Genomic DNA, 26,520 nt, shown 5'->3' on the forward strand with positions numbered 1-26,520 from the left:
CGCGCTGGCGTCTCTCCTTTAATTGAACTCTGTATAGTTCGTTCTGATTTGGCGGAGCAAAACGCTCTTCTAATGATTTCACTAAGATCTCATAATTCATTTTCTTATCAGTTGGTAAATCGCTGAAGACACTCTGTGCGTGCCCGCGAAGGGCAGCGGCAAGGTAAAGCCCCTGTTCATATTCGTCCCAATTATTGATGATAGCACATGCTTCAAAGTGCGATTTAAAATCAACCCTCTCGCCAGACCCATTATAATTGGCCAGTTTGATTTCTCTTCTCGTATTCTTTCCAGGCGTGCGTACTTTTTCCTGGTTATTAACAGCCTGTTTTGCATTCCTTTGGCTAGGTCTTAAGATAGGAGAAATCTCCACTGAACCTCCGCTACTGGTACCGGGCGTTGCGCTAGTTGTTTTGTAATGCCCTTGCTTAGAGCGGGCTCCCTGTTCGTGCTCACTTACGTAAGGTCCAAACAATGTTGGTGCATCATCAGCTCGTTGAAGCTGTGTTTGGACTGTGCGCTCTGTGACATCGCCGAAATCCGTGCGCCTCGTCTGAGCAATACCAGAATCTGTCAGGTTTCTAGGTTGCTCTTTTGGGGTAGAGTGTTGTGGTGTCAAAAACCTAGGATTTTGAGTTTGTCTCAACTTTTCTATCTTTTGCTTTACATCTTCCTCTAACGTACTTATATGCTGTTGTAAATCGTCCATGTTTAATCAAGTATAGGTGCACTTGCCAATATCCCACCGCTGCCACCAAAATTATGTCACGTACTCGGGGTAGTGACTTCTGGGTATCGTACCAAAGTTTACCCCTGGATATTGGAAGCTGCACCGTTTCTTATATTTTTATCTTTAATTTGTTAACTTTTGCCTCTGACACACAATAACAATTTGTGGGACGTGTTGCTGTCTTTGAACAGACCTTGTGTTAAGCAACAACCAGTGCTAACCTGTGCACTATTCCAAACCTTGTTAATGTCTACCTATGCGCTACTATCCTGTGCACCGCTATCCTGTGCACTATCTGGCTTATTCAGCCTGTGCACTGCCTAACCAGTGCACGTATTTCCGCACAGTCGCCTATGCACCTATTACCCGGTGCGTAAATACAACTTTAATACTCCTGCAACCTTATTCAGGTACGCAGATAGATTCTTATTCAGATTCTATTAATTCTTTTATAAAGTGTAAATAATTACCTGTTCCCTTCTTTAAGGCGTCTGGATTATCCATCAAGCGACCCTTGTTCTGACAGCACATCAGCTTATATACTAAGGTTTTGGACCATACCATTTAATTTGGACGATACCATATGTCTTATTCATATGAGTGTTTATAATTACCTAACCCTTAATGCTAAAACGTTTGAATGACGGCCCTTATGTTTACGACTACCGATCGGAATATTTCCGGGTATACTAACCACGACCGGTCCGTTACTGATTCTAAATATTATAAATATCCATAGCAATGTAAACAAAACAAAATCGATAGCAGACAACTGTTCAACTTTCAAACATAACGAGTTCGTATAACAATGTTTCAGCTTGATAAAAGAAATAAGATGAACCCTAGTAAAATAAAACTGATGAACCATGTTCATCACAGATATAGGAAGATGTGGTGTTAGTGCCAATGAGACATGCAGCTCTCTATCCAAATAACAATTTATAAAAAGGTAAACCATTATACATGTAGGTCAATGTACGGCCTTCAACACGGAGCCTTGGCTCACACCGAACAACAAGCTATAAAGGGCCCCAAAATTACTAGTGTAAAAAAACAATAGCATAACATCACAACATAGAAAAACACACGTTAAAATATCAATTGGCAGACTTAACTCAATCAAAAAACATAAATTAATACACATATGTAGCTGTTTTCCTAAGAACTGTTAATAATATATGCATAAAAAGAAATGTCATAAGATGTTGGAACGTTTCGTAAATAATTCATCGACATAACTTCATTATATGCTATTAGATATATGTTTTAAGTGTCAATATCAATAAAACACTTTCCAGTTACGATTATTTTTCCATTTTTAAATACCATAATTACGATTATCTTTTTTCCGAGTTACGATTATCATCCCGAATTTTTCGACGGCAATTTTCAAAGCGCTTAGACTAATCCAGTGCACCTTTACGATTCAAATATAATGTACTGGTATAAATAAACCTTGCAGCTGAGTAACTTTTGACAAAAGCATGCTACATTTAAGAAAAATGAGTGTAAAGATTTTACCTATATCTACCGTCGCCATATTGGGATAATGGTAATTGCAGTTACTATTATCTCTTTAATACCAATGATTTATGGACACATCTTTGATAACTATCAACAAGTTTGACTGATCAGGAGATTAGAAACAATAAAAATGGGGCATCCATTCTACATGGCATTATTTTTCTTCTGGGGATTAAAATTTTATCCAAGACAATGTCGACCTAACTACAGAAACAATAACAGATCTCCGTATGACTTTGGTTGGCTAAAGGCAACATCGGTCCGGTATGATGTCATTCAACTTTCTACAAGATTTGATCTGTTCACGCATTTGGTATAGGTATAGGGGGAGGGTTGAGATTTCCAAAAACATATTTAACACCGCCGCAATTTTGCGCCTGTCCCAAGTCAGGAGCGTCTGGCCTTTCTTAGTTTTGTATAACTTTTATTTTAACTTCTTGAGTATATTTCGAAGCTTAGTATGACGTCCATTATCATTTCAAACTAGTACATTTTTGTGTAGGGGCCAACTGAAGAACGCCTCCAGATTTGGGAGTTTCTTGCTGCATTGACGACCCATTGGTGGTTTTTGGCCGTTGCTGCGCGTTGGTGTCTCTTTGACAAATCCCTCATGTCCATTCCAAATTTTTAATTCAATCTGTATATAGTAGATCTTGTGTCCGCTTTGAGCAAAACCTCTACTGTACTGATATATGCCCATGCCAAGGAAGTTGTCTTTGTATGGATATGTTGACCAATAAGAATGATGAGATTACAAGTTTAAATGAAGCTATAATATTCCGATATCGCAATATTCCGACACCTAAATGGTCCAAAATCCCATTGGGCCGACGTTTCGATCATTTAGGTTATACGCTAACGGGATTTTAACATCAGAAAGCCAAATAAAAGTTTCAATATTAGGATAGCCTTGTCCTCCGTTTGAAGCGGTGAAACAAGATAAAAAAAAGTAATACTTAGTGCCAAAGTAGCCGAACGTCATCACAAGCGTAATTTAAAAAGAGTACAAACTACTTTGTCAAGTGTTGTTTGATTAATTATATATCTCAAGATACACGGCGGCCGACTGAAGTAAAATCAAACACAGTTTGACGTACAATGAGTGATCATATTTTCCTTGTGATGTTTTATATTAAAACTATCAATTTGTTGATATAAATATACTAGTAGCACTTTGCTCATTTTAGTTATGTTTGTTAGTACTCTTATCATATCTGATTTAGTGATGTATTAGTTGTTAATGTCTGTGTCATTTTGGTCTTTTGTGGATAGTTGTCTCATTGGCAATCATACCACATCTTCTTTTTTATATATCAACATATTGCACTACAATAATAAAAGAAAATCTGCTCTATGGTTGTCTGATCTTGAAGCGGTTGGCAGGCTTTCAAACTAACAGGAGACCATAGTACGCTTCCTCAATTTTAATGAACAGCTCATCATGGGACTTTTCTGAACAATCAAAAATACGTCATATGTTATATTTTCCTCTTGCTTCAAATATTTTGTTTCGGATTATTTATATCAAATTTGCAGATATATGTTTGTTTGTAAATACGTGCAATCAAATGATATGGAGGTATTATAAGATTTAGATAATGCAATGGCGACTACAGATACATTTGTGTGACTTAAATGGTTGATTTTCAAAGACTCCGAGAAAAAACGTTATGTAACATGTGTTACCGTTAAAATCAACCAAAATTAATTAATATTATGATAGAAATATATTTTCCCAACAGTAATACAGCATTCCTATGAAATTGTTTGGTTTTTGCATTTGTTTTGACTCGATTTTACAACTGGAAGTATACGTGAATTGAAATTGCACCCATGACCTTTGACCTCGATTTAAAAAAAAAAGCACCATAATTTCTTTTGACGACCGGGATATTTAGAAAGTACACATTCTTAGCTTTCTAGTGATATATAATTTAGCCGTGTGTTAGGTAGGTGCATTAATAATGTAAATTTGGCTCTCATATCACTCGCCTAATGATAATTATGTACAGTGTAAATAGAAGTTTTACCTTTTATCCTTATTATTTTTGTTTTACTAAAAACAAAGTTACATATTTAAACCTACCAAAGTTTTAATATTTTACAAAAAATACGCATTTTAAAAAATTATCTAAAACTAGGATTACTAGTTACTTGTATATAAACGCGTATAGAACGATAACATACGCGTTAAAAACAACAATATACGCGTGTATGTAGGTAATATACGCGTATATATATATAGTCTAGTCAAAATAGATGAAAAATGTGGCCAACCTCAAAAAAATTGCAACAGAATTATTTTTGGTATTTTTCAATTATATAAGGCTTACTTTGTAACATACTAAAAGTCTACCAAGATAGCTGAGTGGGAAAATGGATTTTTTGGGTGAAAAATAGCAAAATTTGTCAAAAATAGCGAAAAACTGGGAAAAGCTTGTTAAACATTCATTATTGATGATAATCATTTCAAATAAAAAGTTTTACAACAGGTTATACAGTGTTTATAAAAGGAAATTATAAAAAAATAGTTTTTTTTTGTACAAACATGAAATTTTAGGTGAAAACATCAGATTTTTGTTTGAATTTGAGATTTACAAGACGTGAATTGATTACAAACAGGACAGCAAAAATATAAATATTGGTAAAATAGGTTCATTTGATAGTTTAAAAAAGACAAAAACCTTTATTCTAACCATTCCAAAACTTTACAGCAATACTTAATTTGGTAAATAGTGATTTTGGGTAAAATATAGCAAAATCATCGAAAAAAATCATTAAAAACTGGAAAAACACCAATTTGGAGTTTTAACTGTTTTTAAATCACTCTAAAAAAAATTCAAATCTTAATAGAATAATAATCAGATCAAACAAAATTCATAGTTAAACAAATTTGAAAATAGCTGATTTTGGGTGAACAAAGCTAAAGGAGTAGGTCCGGTAAGGGCCGATTTTGGCCTCAAATTTCAGGTTCATCTAACGAAAGATTTTGGACACTTTTTAAATACTTAAGTGTCTATTTCAATTGATTCAATTAGTATATGTGAAAGATTTTAGCTGATTAAGTCATTAAAAACCCTCTGATTCAAGCAAAAATATGAAAAATCTATCAAATATGCCAAAAATCGTCACTTTTCAGATGGTTTTTGTCAAAAATGAAAGTGGCCGCATCCGTGTTCATCCTCAACCTTTATATATGTCATGTATTATCATTAAATATAACATACATTCCGATATTATGAATGAACACGAATGCGGCCACTTTCGTTTGAGACGAAAACCGTCTAAAATTTAACCAAAATGCTACAATTGTGAAGATTTCAGTAATTTAGCATGACTTAATGATGTGAGTACCCAAAATATGTGCATTGTATTGTCAAAAACAGACCATATTTGTGTAGCAGAAGCATTCTACTTTCCAATAAATAGCTAAAGGATTACATTTTCACAATTTTGCGAAACTGCTATATTTTGGGGCCAAAATGGGGTCTTACTGAACCTACTCCTTTGGCCCAAAATTGTTTAAAACTGGAAAAAAACTGATAAAATTCATAGTTTTTCAGAAATCAATCAAGATATTAGTGAAAATTAATTTATATTCTTTATATGAATAAGTGCAATGCTTAAATTCATACTTATTAACCAACAAGAGATGTTAAAGATGTTTGCTTGTCATGTTTTGGAATTTTTGTCAGATTTGAAATACTCTGGTTTTATCCATTTGAATGCCTTAAAAAAATTTGCCCATGGACGCCCATTTTTCTTTTTATCAATATATTTTTTAATAGTTTTTGAGAACTTTAACTGGTCAATGATAAAGCTATGAAAAATCAAGAGAGAACATTTTCCTGCTAAAATTCTTATGGCTAATATCTCAAAAACAACCACATTGACCCCTATCTTAATTTCCTCAATTAATCCCCTATCAATATATACTAGTGTTATTGAAAGCTATTTGAAACTGAGCAGCGTGTTGACCATGCATAATGAGAAGTAAAAAGTCTCATTGACCAAAACTGATAATGATTTAAAAGTAAATGACAAGATACATGGAAACATTTTTTTTAAGATTATTCCATAGTTTTCTGTATACAACACATATCTTTTCATCAGTAAAGTCAGATTCATCAATGGAAACAGAATTAGAACGATTCAAACGACAACATTCACCGCATCCTACCGAACACTTCTGAAGACCATTTTGTCTAGACACATCATTTGGTGTTGCAGTTTTGCTTACAGTTGCATCTTATAATGGTAAAACTTTTATCAGGTGCAGGAGGAAGTTCCATCAAAATTGGACGAAGTTTTCCACGAGAAATTTCCCAACCATAGTCTGCATGGTCTGTAGGATCTATGTCAACTTCTTATTATATCCATTTTTGGCACCGATTATACACTCAAACTCAAAGACTATGAAATTGCCCTGAATCGTATGCTTCTTCCCCTGCTTTAATGAAGCATTATACATGAAAACTTGATCTTGATATTGTTGGTTAAGTTTTTTTAATGGAAGTCCTTTGCCTATTCCAAAAAGCCTACTTGATGAGTTACAACCTGTTATAGAATGCAAATAAACTTATCATAGATATCAGGACTAAATTTTATATATACGCCAAACGTGCGTTTCGTCTACAAAAGACTCATCAGTGACTCTCGATTCCAAAAAAGTAAAAAAACAAGAGGCTGTCACAACGACAGCAAACCGGATTTATTAACATTTATTTGTGTCCTGGCAATATCACAAGAACCATTACTGATGAATGGTGAAAGTGAAAATCGTCAATATCAAATTTGATCTCCATTTTGTCATCAGTATCAACATATTAAAATTTGAAAAGCTTAGATTGAATGGTTCATGAGTAAATGCAACAACATGAATGGAAACGCCATTTTACGATCTTTCAAGAACCATAACTCCTGAACGGTAAAAGTCAAAATCGTCATTATTAAACTTGACCTCTATTTTGTCATCAGTAACAACATGTTAAAATTTCAAAAGCTTTGGTTGAATGGTTCATGAGAAAATGCACGGACACGATGGGAAACACCATTTTTCAATCTTTCAAGAACCATAACTCCAGAACGATAAAACTCAAAATCGTCATTATTGAACTTGACCTCCATTTTGCCATCAGTAACAGCATATTAAAATTTCGGAAGCTTTGGTAGAACAGTTCAAGCATAAATGCACGGACACGACTGGAAACTCAATTTTTCAATCTTTCAAGAACCATAACTCCTGAACGGTAAAAGTCAAATTCGTCATTATTGAACTTGACCTCCATTCTGTCATTAGTAACAACATATTAAAATTTGTGAAGCTTTGGTAGAACAGTTCATGCATAAATGCACGGACACGACTGGAAACTCCATTTTTCAATCTTTCAAGAACCATAACTCCTGAACGGTAAAAGTCAAAATCGCCATTATTGAAGTTGACCTTCGTATAGTTGTCAGTAATAACATATTAAAATTTTAAAAGCTTTGGTTGAACGGTTCATGAGTTAATGCACGGACAACATTTGATTGCCGCCCGCCCGACAGCCCGAACGCCCGGCCGCCCGCCGTACAGCCCATAATCAATAACCGACATTTTTGTCACAAAAATCCGGTTAAAAAGCCAAATGAAGTACGAAGTTGAAGAGCATTGAGATAAAAAAAATTCCTAAAAATGTTACCCAAATACAGCAGGTAATCTATGCCTGAGGTAGAAAAGCCTTAGTATTTCAAATAAAATCAACAAAAGAGCAACAAATTACAAACATCCTCCCAAAGAAATCCTTTAGACTGTTCTATGTTCCATATTTTCATTTTTTCAGATTTAAAAATAACCTGTTTGCACTTTTGATTAACGATGAATAAGTACAGTAACACTAATAGATCTGTATCTTCACCATTTACTATGACTACTAAAGACAAAGCACACTCCAAAGATCTGCATCATGAGTCATATTCTTACATTTAATGTTATTATCCTGTAGCTTGTCCCAAAGCACCTTAATAAGATAGATATAGAACGATGTGGTTTTTTCAAACTGTTTGACATGAAAAGTTCTGTTTGAGTTTTGCAAGTCATAGATGAGGTGAAATAGATGTTCTTCAAAATAATGCCTTTTGTTCTACGCAAATGTGTAATATCTTTAATTGAAGGAAGTTCTTGATAACTTTCAAAAACGACACCAGTGAGATCTTGCATGGCACTGTTTTAGTCTACACACACAAGATGGCATAGATAGTATCCATTGTGATCGTTGGGATTCACCCATTCCTCTAACCCAGGTTAGACCTCCATAAGATTTGACACTTCTCATCAAGATCGTTTCTATAGTCAGATCTGTAGAAAAAAAAACCTCCAAAAACGGTCTGTACATGTATGTAGTATTGATGAAGAAAATAATCTATTATCCAAAGGAACTTTTCATGTCAAACAGTCAAAACAAACAAGTTCTTATTACCGTGCTTTGTGACAAACTAAAGCATAATACCATTAAATGTAAGAATGCAACTGATGATGCAGATCTTCTTATTGTGCAAACAGCATTGTCTTTAAAGTCATAGTAAATGGTGAAGATAAGGATCTATTAATGTGACTGTACTTATTCATCATGTGGTCTGAGATCACAATTATTTCGTAGTGTATTTCTTTTAGAACATGTGTTGTACTACTTTTGAGACAAATTATATAATCAAAAATGGAAAACTTTATCCAATTTTGATGGCACTTCCACAGACCTGATAAGCTTCTTAACATTATTAGATGCAACTATAAACAAAACTGTGACACCAAACTATGAGTCTGTCGAAAAAATGGTTTCTGAAAAATATGAATAGCATTTTTATCCTGTTTTTGACAATTTTTAGACAAATTTTGCTTTTTTCACCTATAATCAGTTATTTTACTATATGTTTTACAATGAATTTTGTTTGATCTAATTATAATTATATCAAGATTTCCATTTTTCTATTTTGAAGTGATTCAAAAGTAGTTTAAACTCCAAATTGGTATATTTCCAGTTTTTAACGATTTTAGATTGATTTTGCTATATTTTACCCAAAATCATCATTTTCACAATAAGGAATTGCTGTAAAGTTTTGGAATGATTAAAATAATGGTGTTTGTCTTTATTGAAAAATCAAAACTACTTTTACCATTTTTTATATTTTTCCTGTCTGTTTTGGTAATCAATTCACGCTATGTGAATCTCAAATTCCAACAAAAATCGGATGTTTTCACCTAAAATTCCATGTTTATAAAAAAAAAAAAATATTTTTTGTTATTTTATTTCTTAAACACTGTATAAACTGTTGTATAACTGTTGATTTATAATGATTATCGTAAAGAATGAATGTTAAACAAGCTTTTCCCAGTTTTACGCTATTTTTGCCAAATTTTGCTATTTTTCACCCAAAAAAAATCCATGTTTCCACTCAGATATCTTGGTAGACTTTTATTATGTTACAAAGAAAGCCATTTGGAATCGAAAAATACAAAAACAAATTCTGTTGCAATTTTTTTGAAGTCAAATGCTATTTTGACTAGACTAATACGCGTATAAAATCATATACGCGTATATAATCGCGCAAATGACATGGACGGCCACTCATAGTAGAGCGTAGCCCAAAATAATTATCTATGTGTTTTTTATTTCACTAGATCCGGGAATTTTGATTTTTTTACTTTGTAAATAAAGATGTTGAGTCTGTCTTTACAAAATGGTATAATGGGAGAGGCGTGGTAGAATAAGATAAATGATCGCAGTCACATATTTATAAGGTGAGTCATGATCCGTGAACTGTAGGGTTTTTTTTTTCTTTTATAGAATTTCAGAAGCAAATGTCATCCCGGCGAGCAAAATCTCGATTTCCCGAGCTTTAAATAAAAATTTCGTTCATAATTTTTCCCTAAATCCTGGAGTTAAATCGTAGGCATCCCGATTTCCCGAATTAACTATTACCTCCTTTAATATTATCTATGTTTACCTGATTAGTGATCATCAGAGATTGTTTGCTGTACAATTTCCTGTGAATTTAGATTGCTTAAGGGATCAGCGTCAGATTCGACAAAATAAGATTGAAAAAGTGGTTAATCGTTTTTTAATTATTCAATTCCTCTTCTTCAGGACTAACAATTCGTTTTCGATACTTAACATAAAAAATATGCACTTTAAAAAAAATCAAATTATAATTCCTTAAACCAGAAAGTCCACGTAAAATTTCACAATTCTAAAATTTTGTATGTAAGAAAAAACCCAAAGCAAACAAATATGTTGGTAACGTAACAGTACCCTAATTGCACTTTTTTGGACAGTTTTTTCACTTACTTTTTTTTATGATAAAGACAAACATGTCCATTCTGTGTTTATTTTGTAGCCGTATCCTTCTTTATTATATAGGTACACCAAGTTGATTTCTAATCCATATAGAATCATAGAAAAATTGGTCTAAACTGACCTCCAAACCATCAATGATTCTGAAATGAGGAGAGCCCAAATTGCACCCATGTTCAAACTTGCATCGTCAAAAGTTTAATAACAGAGCCTTTGTTTAATTTCTTCAAATATTTTGAACAATCGGATATTGGTCCCTGCTTACTCTTCATTTTTTTAAATGGATACTTGTACCATATAGTATTTGATCATTTTAAAAAGATGACGTTTTGATGACGTGGCCATGCGACGTTTCAGTACATTTTGCTTTTTCAGTAAACACTTATCTGTTGATAAATACTGTGCATATCTAAATAGTTTTACCTATGTTGAAAGATGTTCATAGTATCAAATCATAAAAATGCTAATTTTTAGTCTCAATGATATCTTGTAATATTATCTTTGCTATTTTTGCTAAATAGGTGCAATTTAGGTACCGTTACGTTAGTTCTTTTCAAGCAGTTTCCCTTTCTAAATCATTTAAGAGAGCAAAATGTTGTCAATTCATTCGTCAACAATTCATTTTTGTCTAAAATGTACATTTGCTTACTGAAATAAATTTCCTGCATTAAATGGATCGGTAGATGCTTCGTTTTAACTAAAGTAAAGTCACTACTAGTGAAGTCTGGGGCTTTCATACTTGTAGAATAGCCCCAGTAAACATCTGTAACGGGAGTGGAAGTTTCCACTGGCTTCGTTTTCCCGTTGTCTACCCAAGTTCTGGGATATTGGACAAAGTACGTAAAACTACGTAAATATAAACAAGATGTTTATTTTGAAGACATATAAACGGTTGAACATAAGTTTGAAACATAAATAAATATACGGTGGTGGCTAGTCTACTTGTATAAATAAAGGTTTCATATCCGCAAGCCAAAGTATGAGCGTCTGCTCATTTCAAATCCTTAGTGTAGACTGCCCAGAACCCGGTGAGTGACGTCATACTTATAGTTCCTATGGACAACGAGCCCGGCCGGTCACGTGCCAGAACAGGAAGTTCCGACAAGGATAATTTCATGGCCGGAAGAAAGAGTTACGGAACTATAAGTAATTCTAAAGTTAACCAATTTCCCCAAATAAATAGAATATAGACAAGTAAACAAAGTGACAACCATTACACATCAATAAAATGCTGATAAATTGCAATGAGTGCCATTCAAGGTGTCTAGAATTTTCCGAATTGGACGGAGTACCCAATATGCAACAATTTTGCATAAAATGTGACAATTTTAAAGTTTCTTTAGACAGACGAGACAATTTGTTATTATATCCGAAATAATCATGCATATCTCTTTAAACGCAGCAAGTTTGATGTTCTTTAAAAAGGTACACAAAAGAGGTATCATTATATAAGACAAAGCTAAGAGTGATAAACATAAAAAAAATCAGAAAATTTACTTTGTCCTCTTCAAAAAGGTCGACGTCAAGAAATTAGAAATCATGATACATGCATTGTGTACGCCTGCAAAAATAGATAAAACAACAATAACTCATGTATTTAGTCTTTAGAAGTGAAAAGACCTTAAACAAGAATGAGTCCCTAGAACACGGATCATTTTCAATGTCCAATGGACCGTGTAAATGGAGGGAAATCTCTAATTTGACATTGAAATTAGAAAGATCATATCATAAGGAATGTGTACTAAGTTTCAGTTTGATTGGACTTCAACTTCATCAAAAACTAGCTGGACCAAAAAGTTTCACCTGAAGCGGGACAGACGAACGGACGAACGGACGGACGCACAGTCCAGAAAACATAATTCCCATAAATCGGGCATAAAAAAGAAAAATTAATAAGGTCTTTCCTCACGTAGGAAAAAGATCTTAATGAGGTTAATAGAGGTCGGTCTTTTAAAGGCTCATCAACCGTATCATATACGTTGAAGTATACACATCTGCAAATTTACCAATAAACATTATGTGACCCCGAGTATTAATTGTATATACTTTTAATAATGCAGATGGGCAACTGATTAATTTCTAATGCTAGTATTAAATTGTGTAGCTGACTTAATTATTGGAAAAGAGGGGCGAAAGATGCCAGAGGGACAAAGGGAAAACGTATCATAGTTTTAAGCTCGGGATCACATAATACTTTTTTTTGGTATATCTGTAGATGCGCATACGTCAACGTATATGATACGGTTGATACGTTTTTAAATGACCGACCTTTATTGGCAGCCATATTCGTATAAACATTGAAGTTTTAAACGACCTTGACTAGCCACACAACATTTGCACGGTCGGTAGATTCGTTATATGATATGGCATTAGTTGTCATATACAAACCAGTTTAATAACGCAGTTTTCAATTGGTTAAAACAATTAGACAAAAAGACAATAAAACAAACGAATGTATATTTATATGAGGATTTGAATATCGCACATATTAACGCGTATATAATACATAAATTAAAATAAAGTATAAACGTGTTTACTTTTACAATATACGCGTATACAACAACAATATACGCGTATAATACAACAATATACGCGTATGAACAACAATATACGCGTATGAACAACAATAAACGCGTATATGACTGCAATATGCGTGTATATGTAGGTTGTTATACGCGTATATATTTGTGCATATGACATTAACGGCCACTCATAGATATGATAGTTAGTCCAACCACACTTTTTGATACATGATAAATAAAACTTACCATTACGTCTGTGTTCAATCTGGAGGATAGCTTTTATAATGTCATGCTCAAAATGTGTTACAAAATGCGTAACTCCTTCTTTGTCTGGTGAAGGTGGTAATACGGTATAGTATTTCAGACTAAAATTTAGCTCTATAAATTTCCATTTTTTGTTGTTCGACCATTTGACTGGTTGATTGTAGGGAACATTTGGGTCAACTGGTGTTGTAAGGATTACAGTTTTGTTAATTGATAACTTAGCCTCTGCTTTCTCTATTTTCACATACTCTGTAACTGAAAAGATATTTGATTAGACCATTATAAAAAAAATCTAGAAGCTCTGTATATTTAATAAATCGAAGGTCTTGTGGGTTTTTTTTTATTTTGTTAATCAAATGAAAACATTAAGTTCTCAACTCAAATCGTTCGGGTCTCTTGTCAACTTAGCCGATTAAATGACAAAAACTTTGTATAATCAATGTTAAGAGATTTCCTAATATGTGTTGTTAAACATCTATCACTTATTATGGAATGATTGCGTTTTCATTAATATGTAATACGGGCTTTTCTCAGGTACGTTGCCTGCAATTGTTGTCGTTAATCGCTGTCTTCATATTTGTTTTTAGTTCGTTGTTTAGCGCATTAGTTGTAATGCTTTTAATTTACATCATTATTCTATTTAATTTCTGTTTCATTCTTATGCTCATATATATATTTGCTATTATTGTATGCATTTTTAGTTATATTTTCCTTCAATTTGATATGTTAAGCGCTTAGAGTATTATGTTTATTAGATAGGTGCTATATAAAAGCTATGTAATAATGAAATAAATAATAATCATTTTAAAACAGCTGGGTTTATCTTTTAAATTGATATTTTGAAATGACAGAGTTTTATAAAATTTACCTAGGGTATTGATTTAATTCATTTTAGAAAACCATCTACAGATATTTTCACTGTCGTCATGTAGTCAGACTCTGATATATTGTTTTCTCATTGCAATCATGCTACATATTGTCTTTTTTTTTTTTAAATCTAGGAAGGAATTTCATGTATCAAATTATCCTAGTTGCAAAGTTTATAAGAAAATAAACTTCTACGGGATTTTTTTCTAATTTCCATTTTAGAGGCGGAAATTAAAAAGGTTGAAGTTATGACCATACTTAATACTTATATTTAAGGGTCACTAGCTGTCAAATTCATGTTCACCAATTTCACTTAATGAATTCAATGGGGTCAATTTTTTTACTTGCAAGTGAATAATTCATCATCGTTGTTTTTAGCTTATTTTGACCAAATTCAACCATACTGGCAGCTAATAGCGAATTATTATTTTATCAGTTCTCTTCAATTTATGATTGAACAAACAAAATCATAATTATCTCGTAGCTAGTGTCCCTTCAAAATTGTTATCATTAGCTTTATCAGTTCTTCACTTTGTTTTTAGACAATTCAAACGACACCCCGACTGATTTTAAAATTTTCTTTATATAAACATATTTTGTTGTTCAGACGGATTTTAGGAAAGACTTGTATGTAAATGATGTCAAATTAACACCAGACACTATGGTCATGATAATTTATAAGGTTAAGACCTGTTCACCTGAACTTAAAAATCTTCCAAACAAAAAATGACCGTGTTTTCGTACTAAGCATTCCCCTACTTGTAACTCAAAGTATCTTTAACTGAAGGTAGGTGTCTGATCAATTCGAAAGTGGCCATACACTATAAATGAAGACCGTTAAGGTGATGATTAAATAGGAAGTAACACCGGTCAATGAGGTGTCAGAAAAGTATGATAAAGTTTTTTTTTTCATTCAACACATTGAAAAATACAAAAAATCGGCAAACAGAAAATACGTATCCTACATACCAGACAAACCATATATAACGCATTAAGTGTTGAGATAAAACTTATAAAATCTTACTTTCATTACACTGAGTTCCTGAAAAGCCTCTTGTACATCTGCACTTTGATGCAAGATTTCCATCACATGACCCAGGATAACATCTCGTACTGTCAGATCTCCACGAACAAGCCTCTGAAATAAAGGGGAAAGAAAATCTTGAAAAAGTTTAACTTATTGGTCTTGTTATTTGGTAAATCAGGGTTTCATAGAGGGACAATTTTTCACATTTAATGATATAACCACACCTTCTATTTAAAGCATACTAACTTTTACAAGTCGTGTTATCAGACGATAAAGTGTATGCTTCCCAATGTTTCTTCGGCTTGAGAGATCCTTCACAGTATTTACATATGTTGTTATTGTATCCAGTGCATTGTCTATGGTAGCAGTGGTCAATCTTTGGACAAACTTAAAAAAAAAATTAGATAGCATATTGATCGTCGCTACGTAACAGATGTTCTGAAATAACAAATAACATTGAACAGTTTCAGTAATGCATATTCAAACAATCAATAGGTTAAACGACCAGTACCTGCGTTTGATAACCTTTCGAAAGATTATGTTCTTTCTTTTTTTACTGACATTGTTTGATATATCGACCAAGGGCAGCTGACTATTTTGGGGGAATTTGTGAGAATTTATCTTAATGTAATGTTGTTTTTGCATGTCTTTATTTTGATATGTTAGAACTTATTATATTTAGGAGAGGACTAATGAAGTTCTGATAACTTGTGTCTGATCCTTTTCTGTTATATGAAAATAATAAATAACATATGTTTAAATTAATTAAAGTACGTGCGGTAACCGTTGGTTGTCAACTTTTAAATCATTTGGTCTCTAATAGAGAGTTGTCTCTGTGGCAATAATAGCACATCTACTTATCTTTATTTTTTTCTTCTCTGACTAATATTGATTTTCAAATATTATTTGATGAGAAAAAAAACCTATTCAACAGTATTATAAACATTTAAATGAATCAAAAGTTTTTCATTTCATAACCATTTCGTTGTAATGACTGTTTTCAAACTATGGCTGAAATGTTATCCCTTAAGATATACTGATATCGTTAGGATGAAAAAACACTCAAGCATTACCTTCATTTTACGCTACTGAACAAAAGACATTATATAAGAGGCGCGGAAGACACTTATAGGTTGCATTTCTGTAAATATTGACAGTGTCATTTCCCATAATAACGCCTTTTACGACTAAAACTGTACCACTTTTACTATGAAGTTTTGAAAAAATGTTATCCTAGAATTGAAAATTCATATGCACCACAATTTTGTTCAAGGGTCAAACTATAGGGCTGTGCGGCATATTTTCAAGGTTTATATGCCCTGAACTTTTCAGAGTTTAAACTAACACTAATGTTCTTAACTATCCCTACCTGGAATGAAGGGTTACCACAATTTTCAATGTAAACAATATGCACAGGTATATTTACTGGTAGCATTCCCAATTTATGTCTCTATGAGATGGAACACAGAGAGCAAAACTGGGAACCAGTATGTAAACAAAATTAATTTTCTATGAATATTCTAAATCTCCCCAAAAGAGGCGTGTTTTGAGAAACAGCTGTATTTACAAAGTGCAACCTAAAGGACATTACACATTCGTTAAAGGAAGACAAATCGACAATGTTTCGAAAAAAAAGAAGACATCAAACAGACAAACAATTAATTACAAAAAACAATCCTTAGAAAACTTAGAATAATCAAAAACCAACCGTACAAAAACCGGGGGTCATCATAGGTTGCTCTTAAATCGTTTGCCGATCATGATTAATGTTTTGTACCCTTCTGTTTTGGTTTCGAAATGCTCCTATCAAATTGTACTAGAACACACACGCGAAATCGCGGGCATTCAGAGCGTGGTCGAAAGTATGTTTTAGGAAGCATTTTTGTAAAATATTTAATGACTGTAGAATTTAAGAAACGGTATCAATAGTAATAGGTACTTGGGGACAGGACAATTGTTTTTTTTTTATCCCTCCTCCTTTTTTCCAAAAATTTCCATTTTTTCCCCTATTAATTTCAATATGAACATACATTTAGTATAATATGAACAATTTATTGCTCTAAATTAAGTGTGTTTCCTTTTTACTATCAATCTCAGTTTGCTCATCAATTCACGGCTGTCAATGATGTATTATATAGACCCTATCCACTCAATATACTTAGTGACCCGATGAATTTTTGTAAAAGATTTTATGACTGGAGAATTTCAGAAAAGGTGTCAAAAGTCATAGGTACTTTGGGACAGGACAATTGTTTTTCTAGCCCGTTTCCTCCTTTTTTTCCCAAAATTCCAATCTGTTTGTTTTCTATTAATTTCAATAATGAAAGCGTTTATCTGTATATTATGAACATTCATTAGACATTACTATGATCTACTATAAATTGATATATGATTGTATAGACCCTCTCTATTTGATAAACTCTGTGACCCCTGTGGATAGTAAACCTGAAAATGATGGCAGATAGCAATATGCCAAATACACTTTTCACATTATATGTTATAGGTGGCACGGTAGTATTTCCTGGCCCATAGGGGATAATAATAGCCTTTTTAGAATTTTCACCCATTTCTAACACTGCGAAAAATTCTACATTCACAGTTAACTGAAGTACTTTCATTTTACTATTCAGAAATTAATTTGAATGTGTATCATGACCGTTTACTTTTTTTGCTATTTTTAAAAACCTAAGGCCACTAGTGCATTTAGGTCTTTTATCGCGCAGTGAATACAAAATTTTAAAAAATTCCCAAAAATTCATTTTCATCTGTATGTAAAATTATTTCATATTTTTCTACACCTGATTCATCCCTCAGTTTGGGAAAGTATGTTCAGTTGATACTGTATTTTTTGTCCAATCATACTGTTTAGATACATTTACCTAAGTAGGGTACACAAAAGAGCAACCTAAATTCTGGAATGCAAATACTACCGTGCCACCTTAACCAAGACATTACAAACTTGAAATCAGTCATGACACCTATCATGCATAGACTTCTTATTATGAAACTTATTACAATAAAGAATACTAGTCTACACTTATTTCTTACCAAAAAAAGTGAAAAATTACACCCCTACCCCAGCTGGCAGATTTTCACTTTTTTTTCATCTTACCAGTTTTACTAAAGGAATGAACAAAACCCAAATATATGATGTTTCAAATCAACATAGAAGTCAAACATGGTGATTCAGGAGGATTTATTGGATTACCAACTCTATTTATAGTTAATCTGACTGAAACAAACAGTTTAAGCACCAAATCATGAAAAATGATATTAAAGTCCATTCCACATTTTACAGCATGCCTTACATTACTTAAGCCATTTCCAGATTATGAAGGCAACACTACAAAACTATTTAGATGGCAGTTAATTATTATTCTAACATCTTTTTAACAGTACATGTACTAGAATATATCTCTTAGTTGACTGTTTGTGTAATTCTCATGTATGCATTAAGTTAAATTATGTCCCCTTACATAATCAATTTACCTTTATTTTGCTTTTCATTGCCAGAAAATCAAAACAATTAATAACATTTGCTTGGAAAATGAATAAACTATTAAATCTTGCTGATATACAATTATAATTACATTCTTTGTCAAAATAAATGTCTTGTCAATGTAAAGAAACCCCTATTGCTATCTCTATTTCAGCCAAATATGAGAGCTAAATGAATAAGTAAGGACCCCTTAACTACTTAATGGTTCCAAACAAGCTCATACTGGTGTGATGTTACCACAGAACTACAAATTAAATCTAAAGAAAAGTGGTATAGCTGTACTTGTGTGGAAAAAAATAAAAAAATATACAATTCATCTATTTCGGTGAAAATAATAAGACGTACAGGCAACTAAAATATGTCGCGTCTCAAATTCCATTGGTTGCACATGTGTCAGACAGTACGAAAAGTTAAAGTGAACATTTATAATTAAAAAAGTACTGCAAGTTACTTAAAAATAATGAAGTTCTACTTTTTAGGTAAATTTTCACAATATTACCCACAGTTCAGGCAAAATTTGATGAATCAGCAATTTTCACTCCCATGGGTGGAATTTAAGGGCTATTTTTAATATAGTTGCCCTTAATCAACTTTTTATTGATATACATACAAATTGCATAGGAAAAAAAACACCTTTCATAGATTTAGTGTAATTATATATATCACCCTTAAGGTGGCACGGTAGTATTTCCTGGCCCATAGGGGATAATGATAGCCTTTTTAGAATTTTCACCCATTTCTAACACTGCGAAAAATTCTACATTCACAGTTAACTGAAGTACTTTCATTTTACTATTCAGAAATTAATTTGAATGTGTATCATGACCGTTTACTTTTTTTGCTATTTTTAAAAACCTAAGGCCACTAGTGCATTTAGGTCTTTTATCGCGCAGTGAATACAAAATTTTAAAAAATTCCCCAAAATTCATTTTCATCTGTATGTAAAATTATTTCATATTTTTCTACACCTGATTCATCCCTCAGTTTGGGAAAGTATGTTCAGTTGATACTGTATTTTTTGTCCAATCACACTGTTTAGATACATTTACCTAAGTAGGGTACACAAAAGAGCAACCTAAATTCTGGAATGCAAATACTACCGTGCCACCTATAGTATGTACATAGTATTCAGAAAAACGAATACCGGAAGTCTAGTTTGACTTAAAATGTTGTCCAATGACGGAAACAATATCCGGACGCATTTTTTTTCGTGTTCCCCCAAAAATAACCCAATCTGAATAATCATAAGAATAGGTGACATATGCGACTATGCATGGTACCTATAGAACACAGTGGCGTGATGATTAATTTATTGCGGAAGGAAGAGAAGCGACACACAAAATGAGGTCTTCTCGTTTAATAGTATAGGTTTTAAAGTGTCACAATCAATGTTTAATTCTCATTGCTCTTCAACTTCGTATTTTAATTGGCCTTTTTAACATATTTTGGTTCAAGCGTCACTGATGAGTCTTTTGTAGACGAAAAGCGCGTCTGGCGTAAATATAAAATTCCAATCCTGGTATCTATGATGAGTTTATCTATTATCATCGAATGTTACGTGCATATTCGTAATGCAATGTTTATGCTCCGTTATTTTTTCACATTTGTATATCAAAACAATTGATTTTGAAAAAAAAACAGCTGGCGGGAATTGCGATCTGATCTTGAATTGCTATCGGATCGTAAATGCAACCTCAGGTTCTGTGGAAATAACAGTTGTTTTAGAAATAGGTAGACAAAAAAACGAAATATATTAATGTGTCTGTCAAAATGATAATTTTCTTTCATATTGCAGACAAAACATGCACAGCTTTACACAGACAATACAAGAAAACACATTACCTATGCAAATTATCGAAGAAACGGCTTGTGCGATATATTATGTTTACATTTCTATATGTCGTGCTACATTTTAAACGAAATCTTTAATGTTTCTAATAGAAAAGGAACTGTTATTGTTTTTGTTCTGTTAAAGATAAAGATCATTGAAGAAATAGTAAGATAATACAGTTTTCAACCATTTTGAGTATGGCAGATCAATCAACACATTATCTTAAACGTAAAAGGCGATCGTGGACCAGATTTAATTACCAGAAAATAATTTTTCTTTTATAAACAGATAAAAATGTACCGGGGGAAATTTACATTGGTTAACATTAAGACAGTAGTTTTTTTATGTTACAGTGAGTTGCTTATAGGTGTTACTGTAAACGTTTACCTATAGCTCAACCTGTTTTTAAAATTGACAATACGATAGGGACATTTAAATTGACCAGTTGAATTGGTATTGTTAGATTTAAATCTACCTTGATGCTACCTGTAAAAAAATTTATTCGCCTAACCCAAAGTTTCAGCATGCTTTTTTCCTGAACTTTTTCTTACCTAGGATTATTCTATTACAAAATTGATAGGGAAGAAAATAGTTTTGGTTTTCATTGTTTTAAATCCCTGATATATATAATTTATCTATTTTTTACCTAAAATTCTAAATCAGTAAAAGATTAAATTAAATATGTATTACTATGTTTGAAAATTAAACTGTTTTACACACTAAATGCTTCTTTAAAATTCTAACCCTTATATATAGTATTGTCCAGCTGCCAGTGAAACAAGAAATAGCTGTCCAGGTGTTTACAGTTTAAATTTTCAGATGGATATGTTGTTCATTTCTTCACATGTCCCTTCAAGATTCTCATTTTGGATTATTATTTGCAATGTTTGAAATCTTTTGGTGTCATTGTGCATACAATATTGGATTTATTTTATTTGAATTCACTTCTTAGTTTTTTTATAGCAATTTTGCTTCTTAAAATGTGATGTGTTTTTTCAAGATTTTATTGTCATGAAGGACATCAAGGAGGAAATAATTCATTAAAACTGTTTTGTGGGGCTTACATATGATGTTGTACATGTAAAATTCGAAAATAAGTTTGGAGTATACCTTGCTGTGTTTTTTCTTTGAAATCTATTATAATATTAGTGGGACTTTTGTGCATAAAATGCTGTGTTTGCTCAAGGAAATTCAAATTTTCATACGATGGGATTTAGTTATGTTAAAGATTAAAAAATTTCAAAACTGGAATTCAAGTAGGAGATATAGTGTGAGTTCATCCAACATGTTTCTGTGGCTTTAAATGTGATTTTAAAAACATTCATTATTAATTTGGGATCTATTACAAACTTAAGATGATTTACCATTTAAATGGGATCTTGGAAATGAAATAAAATGTTGAATTAATGCAGTGGATATAGTCTAATCTAGTGATAAAGTGAAAAATGAAAGTAAAATATTCTAAAATATTCCTAACGTGGGGAAATGTTTTAAGTGAATGTGAAATTGGAAATAGTCATTATAAAATTCCGGGTCAAATATTGTTTGATTTGGAAATTTATAATAGGAAATGAAATAAATCTTTACTGTGGATATAGAAAAATCAAGTGATATATAGTAAAAATATAAATAAAATATTACAAAATATTTGTAAAGTGAGGATAACTATTTGGAATATAGTAATGGAAATGATAAATTTTTTTTTACAAGATTCTGAATTATGTATAGATTCTGCACCTGTTAAATTAGGATGTATATCATGGGAAGTTAATCAGAATTTATACTATGGATTTAGAAAAAAATCTAGTGAAGTAGTGAAAAATGAATAAAATTGGGAATTATTTAAAAACTTTGGAATTCTGGATGAGATGTCAAATATCAGTGTAAAACAATAAATGAGATTGTTTATTCAAATATGATTTTGATGTTTCATAAAGTGAGTGAAATATTACGACTGGATTATTTAGGGTATTAAACACTGCTAGTAGTGGCTATGCAAACATTAAGATGAAATGTAGTGCATTTTAGGCCATGCAATTTTAAATAAACTGCAAGAAAATAACATATATGATATAGTCATTCTTGTTTGGCTTGATAACTCCTAATATTTTGAATGACAGTAAAATAAAAATTTCTCAATAGAATAATCCTAGGTAAGAAAAAGTTCAGGAAAAAAGCATGCTGAAACTTTGGGTTAGGTGAATAAATTTTTTTACAGGTAGCATCAAGGTAGATTTAAATCTAACAATACCAACTGGTCAATTTAAATGTCCCTATTGTATTGTCAATTTTAAAAACAGGTTGAGCTATAGGTAAACTTTTACAGTAACACCTATAAGCAACTCACTGTAAAACTAAATGAAATTGAATAAACTGTAAAAAGAAGCCGATATCAGGAGCGAGATTGAAGGCTTTCTGACAGGTATTCATTGCTTTCGATCTGGTTTTTATCGCACAAATAGCAATCCGTGCTATCATAAAATATTTGTAAAGTTAAGCCTATTCAAGTCACAAATAGACAAAGTGTTCGCTTTCAGTCTCAATCTACATTATGTACCAATGAACCGTCATTAATAGATACATCTAAGATACCAATAAGAGTTCATACTAAGGTCTGCATTTCACGATTGAGTCGAAATCCAAGAGTATATCCTAAATTGAGGTAAATCATATGGCTTTCTAAATACCATTTCGATTCCTAACATCACTGCAGAGACATTAATTGTCGAAATCCGGATAAGTTGTACACATTTTTGCTACCTATGTTTGCGGTATACCATCATTTCCGCAAGTTTATTGTTTACTGTTTGGTAATAAATAAATAATTAGATCCATGTTGTTACATATACATCTGGTGATCAATTTATTTGGCAATCGCCAATGTCAGTCAGCAGGGTTAAAGAACATCAGTTCTTCGATCTGGTAGTAAAATGCGTTCTGTTAAGATACACTTGTTCACTTAGTCTTTTGGAAAATTTTGTGCTGTATTTAGACCCCCTTCCAATTTTATTTTTTTGCATGCACACGTTTGAAAAGTGCAGTTTTATTAAATGCACAATTTAATGCTTGAACGTTGTTTTCAATTTAGACTTGTTCACACACACACACACACACACACACACACACACACATATATATATATATATATAAGATAAAAACTTTACATACAATGATCTATACGATTGGCTATTATGGCCTTCTTTCCCGAGTGAGTCTAAAATATCCTGCCTGGACCAAATAGTGTAATGGTTGTAATGATCAGTCGATTAAGATCTGCCTAAGTGTTGCCAGAGAATCAACAATTTCGACGAAGAGGAAGGTATGGCTTGTAACAAATGTATATTCAAAGATATGTTGACTTTTAGATATCTTTTGATTTGTCGTTAACATCATTTCTCTGTTTCTTCATAAAGTATGAACAAAAACTGGAACTAAAACTATTACCCTAAACAAGTCACACTCTTAAAGTAGTAATTTTTTCCCAATTTGTCTTCTCATTTTTTTGTGCAATACTTACTTGTACAGGAAAGTCCATCCTCATAAGAACCGTTACTACAACTAACACATCTAATGTTCTTGAAGTCTTTTGTGAACGTACAATTACCGGTACTTGTTTCTGCAATAATTGTTCCGTTACTGCGGTAACGGTTTGGATATTTTCCAAAGCTTTTAGTGCAATTCTTATCAGTACATGGAGGTTCAGGGGCTACAATAAACAGGAACATTTGTATTTCAATAGAATAATGATATCATAGTAATTGCACGCGAACGTTTTATAGCATTGTATTTAAAAAAAAGTATTGTCTGTTTAACTTGGCTTACATGTATATTCCATAATTGTAGATGAATTGTGTGAATAACTTTGATATCATTTTGTCCAAAACGCATGTTCATCCTTCATAAGTGTATATTGCCTATCAGGTTCTAGCAATATTCTAAGTTTCATATAGATATAACCAACCACATTTGAGCTGCAATGAAAAGGTAGACAGACGGTGTTCAGGACAAAAACTATTAGCTGAAAGAGGTAATCTATAAGAAAACTCAATGGATTTAGAACTAATTTCAGGTGTCATGTCAGATAATACAATTATGAGAGACAAACTGATACAGAAATTATCATGATATTGGAGAATTCAACGACTATACAAGACATTGAATTGTTGGGAAATATTTTGCTGTCAGCTCAAAGATGCATCTCGCTAGGAAAATTTAATGAACTAGAGAATCCTGGCCAGTGCTCATCTGTATAAATTATGTTCGATCCAACACTATGACATGTTTTATGCTGCAATACATTGAATGAGTATGTCAGGCCTGAAGACGGTCAATAATTCTTTGATAAAGAGGACATACATTTTGAAAAAAGATTAAACAAAACCGAGTCAGTTGACATCTTACCCTATCAGAATATAAAGATCAATCTAATAGAGTAGATTTTTACTTTGCAAAGAATCACTCAGATTCAAACAAAACATTCTCTGAGACTGACATTATCAAGAGAATTGATTTCTTGATTGACAACATATTTGTTACATATGGAGGACGTGTTTTTCAACAATCTGTCGGAAATCCAATTGTGCCCCTCTTCATGCCGACTTGTTTCTTTATATTATGAGGCTGACCTCATACAGAAACTTCTTAGGAAAAATGATAAGAAGTTAGCAATATCCTTTAAATCTACGTTCCGTTATATATAAAGATGATCTTCTCTCAATAAATAATACAAACTTTGGTGACTATATTGGACGAATCTATCCCATCGAACTAGATATAAAGGATACTACAGATACAGTTAAGCCTATCTCATATCTTGACTTACATCTAGAAATTGACAATGAGGGTCGTTTGAAAACAAAACTTTACGACAAAAGAGATAATTTTAGCTTCCCTATTGCGAACTTTCTATTTTATGTAGCAACATTCCAGCAGCGCCTGCATACGAGTATGTTGATACGGTCTTCCCGGCTTGAGTTCCAAATGGTGAAGTTGAAATCATCCCTTCGTAAATTTTACGGACTCCATCACGAGTGGATTGACCGTTATGATATAACCGTTTCACAGGTGATATCGGATATGTTCCTTATGTCGATACTACCATACCCTTCCCTTTTGACGAATGTGATCTACCGAATTAGACTTTTTACTGGATTTGTAATAACATATGCAACACGACATGTGGAGCAGGATCGGCTTACCCTTCTGGAGCACCTGAGATCACCCTTAGCTTTGGTGGGGTTCATGTTGCTTAGTCTTTAGTTTTCTATGTTTTGTCTTCTGTACTATGATTTGTTTGTTTGTCTTTTATTTTTTAGCTATGGCGTTGTCAGTTTATTTTCAATCTATGAGCTTGACTGTCCCTCTGGTATCCTTCGTCTCACTTTTGCATGTAGACAGAACAAACTATCTAGGAGGAGTGATAACAAGGCGGATTCTTCCTAAATATTGGTGTAAAACAAGCTTAATAGATATTAAGTACCGGTCTTTGTAAGAATCATGCAGGTTCCTGTTGATAGGCGATTCATGACCCATCTTCAAATGTCTTTATATTTTGTTTATGAGGAGGGTATGGTATGAAAATAAGTTTCATGTATTAATTTTTTTCATTTGAACCTTGGTTGCCATGGAAACCATCCTTACAAAATTTTGCCTAAATACGTTCATAAGTAGCCTTTGAAAATTGAAATATAAGGGGTTTTAAAGTCCCATAGAAATAAAGTTAATCAATACAAAAAATATGTATATTTACAGTATTGACAAACAAAACCCCTAACTATACAAAAACGTTAAAATTTTGAATTTACTAAATAGTTTGTTTCCATAGCAACCATTTAAAAATGTGTTAAAATTCGAAAATGAAAAATTTCAAAAAATCTTTAATTTTAAATCTGTTTATCTCCCAAGACCAACAATACCATGAAATGTC

The 26,520-nt window shown here is 32.4% G+C and overlaps 1 protein-coding gene across 1 annotated transcript in view; it reads right to left on the reverse strand.

Moving 5' to 3' along the window:
• The window catches only part of LOC139481199 (uncharacterized), a 174,056-nt gene that overhangs the window by 128,550 nt on the left and 18,986 nt on the right, over positions 1–26,520 (reverse strand). Inside the window, exons 4-7 of the mRNA XM_071264356.1 lie at positions 24,112–24,300; positions 15,511–15,651; positions 15,262–15,375; positions 13,353–13,625 (exon numbers count right to left, since the gene is read on the reverse strand). Of these exons, the coding sequence (XP_071120457.1) occupies positions 13,353–13,625; positions 15,262–15,375; positions 15,511–15,651; positions 24,112–24,300 (717 nt within the window). The remainder of the gene's footprint in view (positions 1–13,352; positions 13,626–15,261; positions 15,376–15,510; positions 15,652–24,111; positions 24,301–26,520) is intronic.

This window comes from Mytilus edulis, chromosome 7 (assembly GCF_963676685.1).
Source record: "Mytilus edulis chromosome 7, xbMytEdul2.2, whole genome shotgun sequence".
NCBI lineage: Eukaryota > Metazoa > Mollusca > Bivalvia > Mytilida > Mytilidae > Mytilus > Mytilus edulis.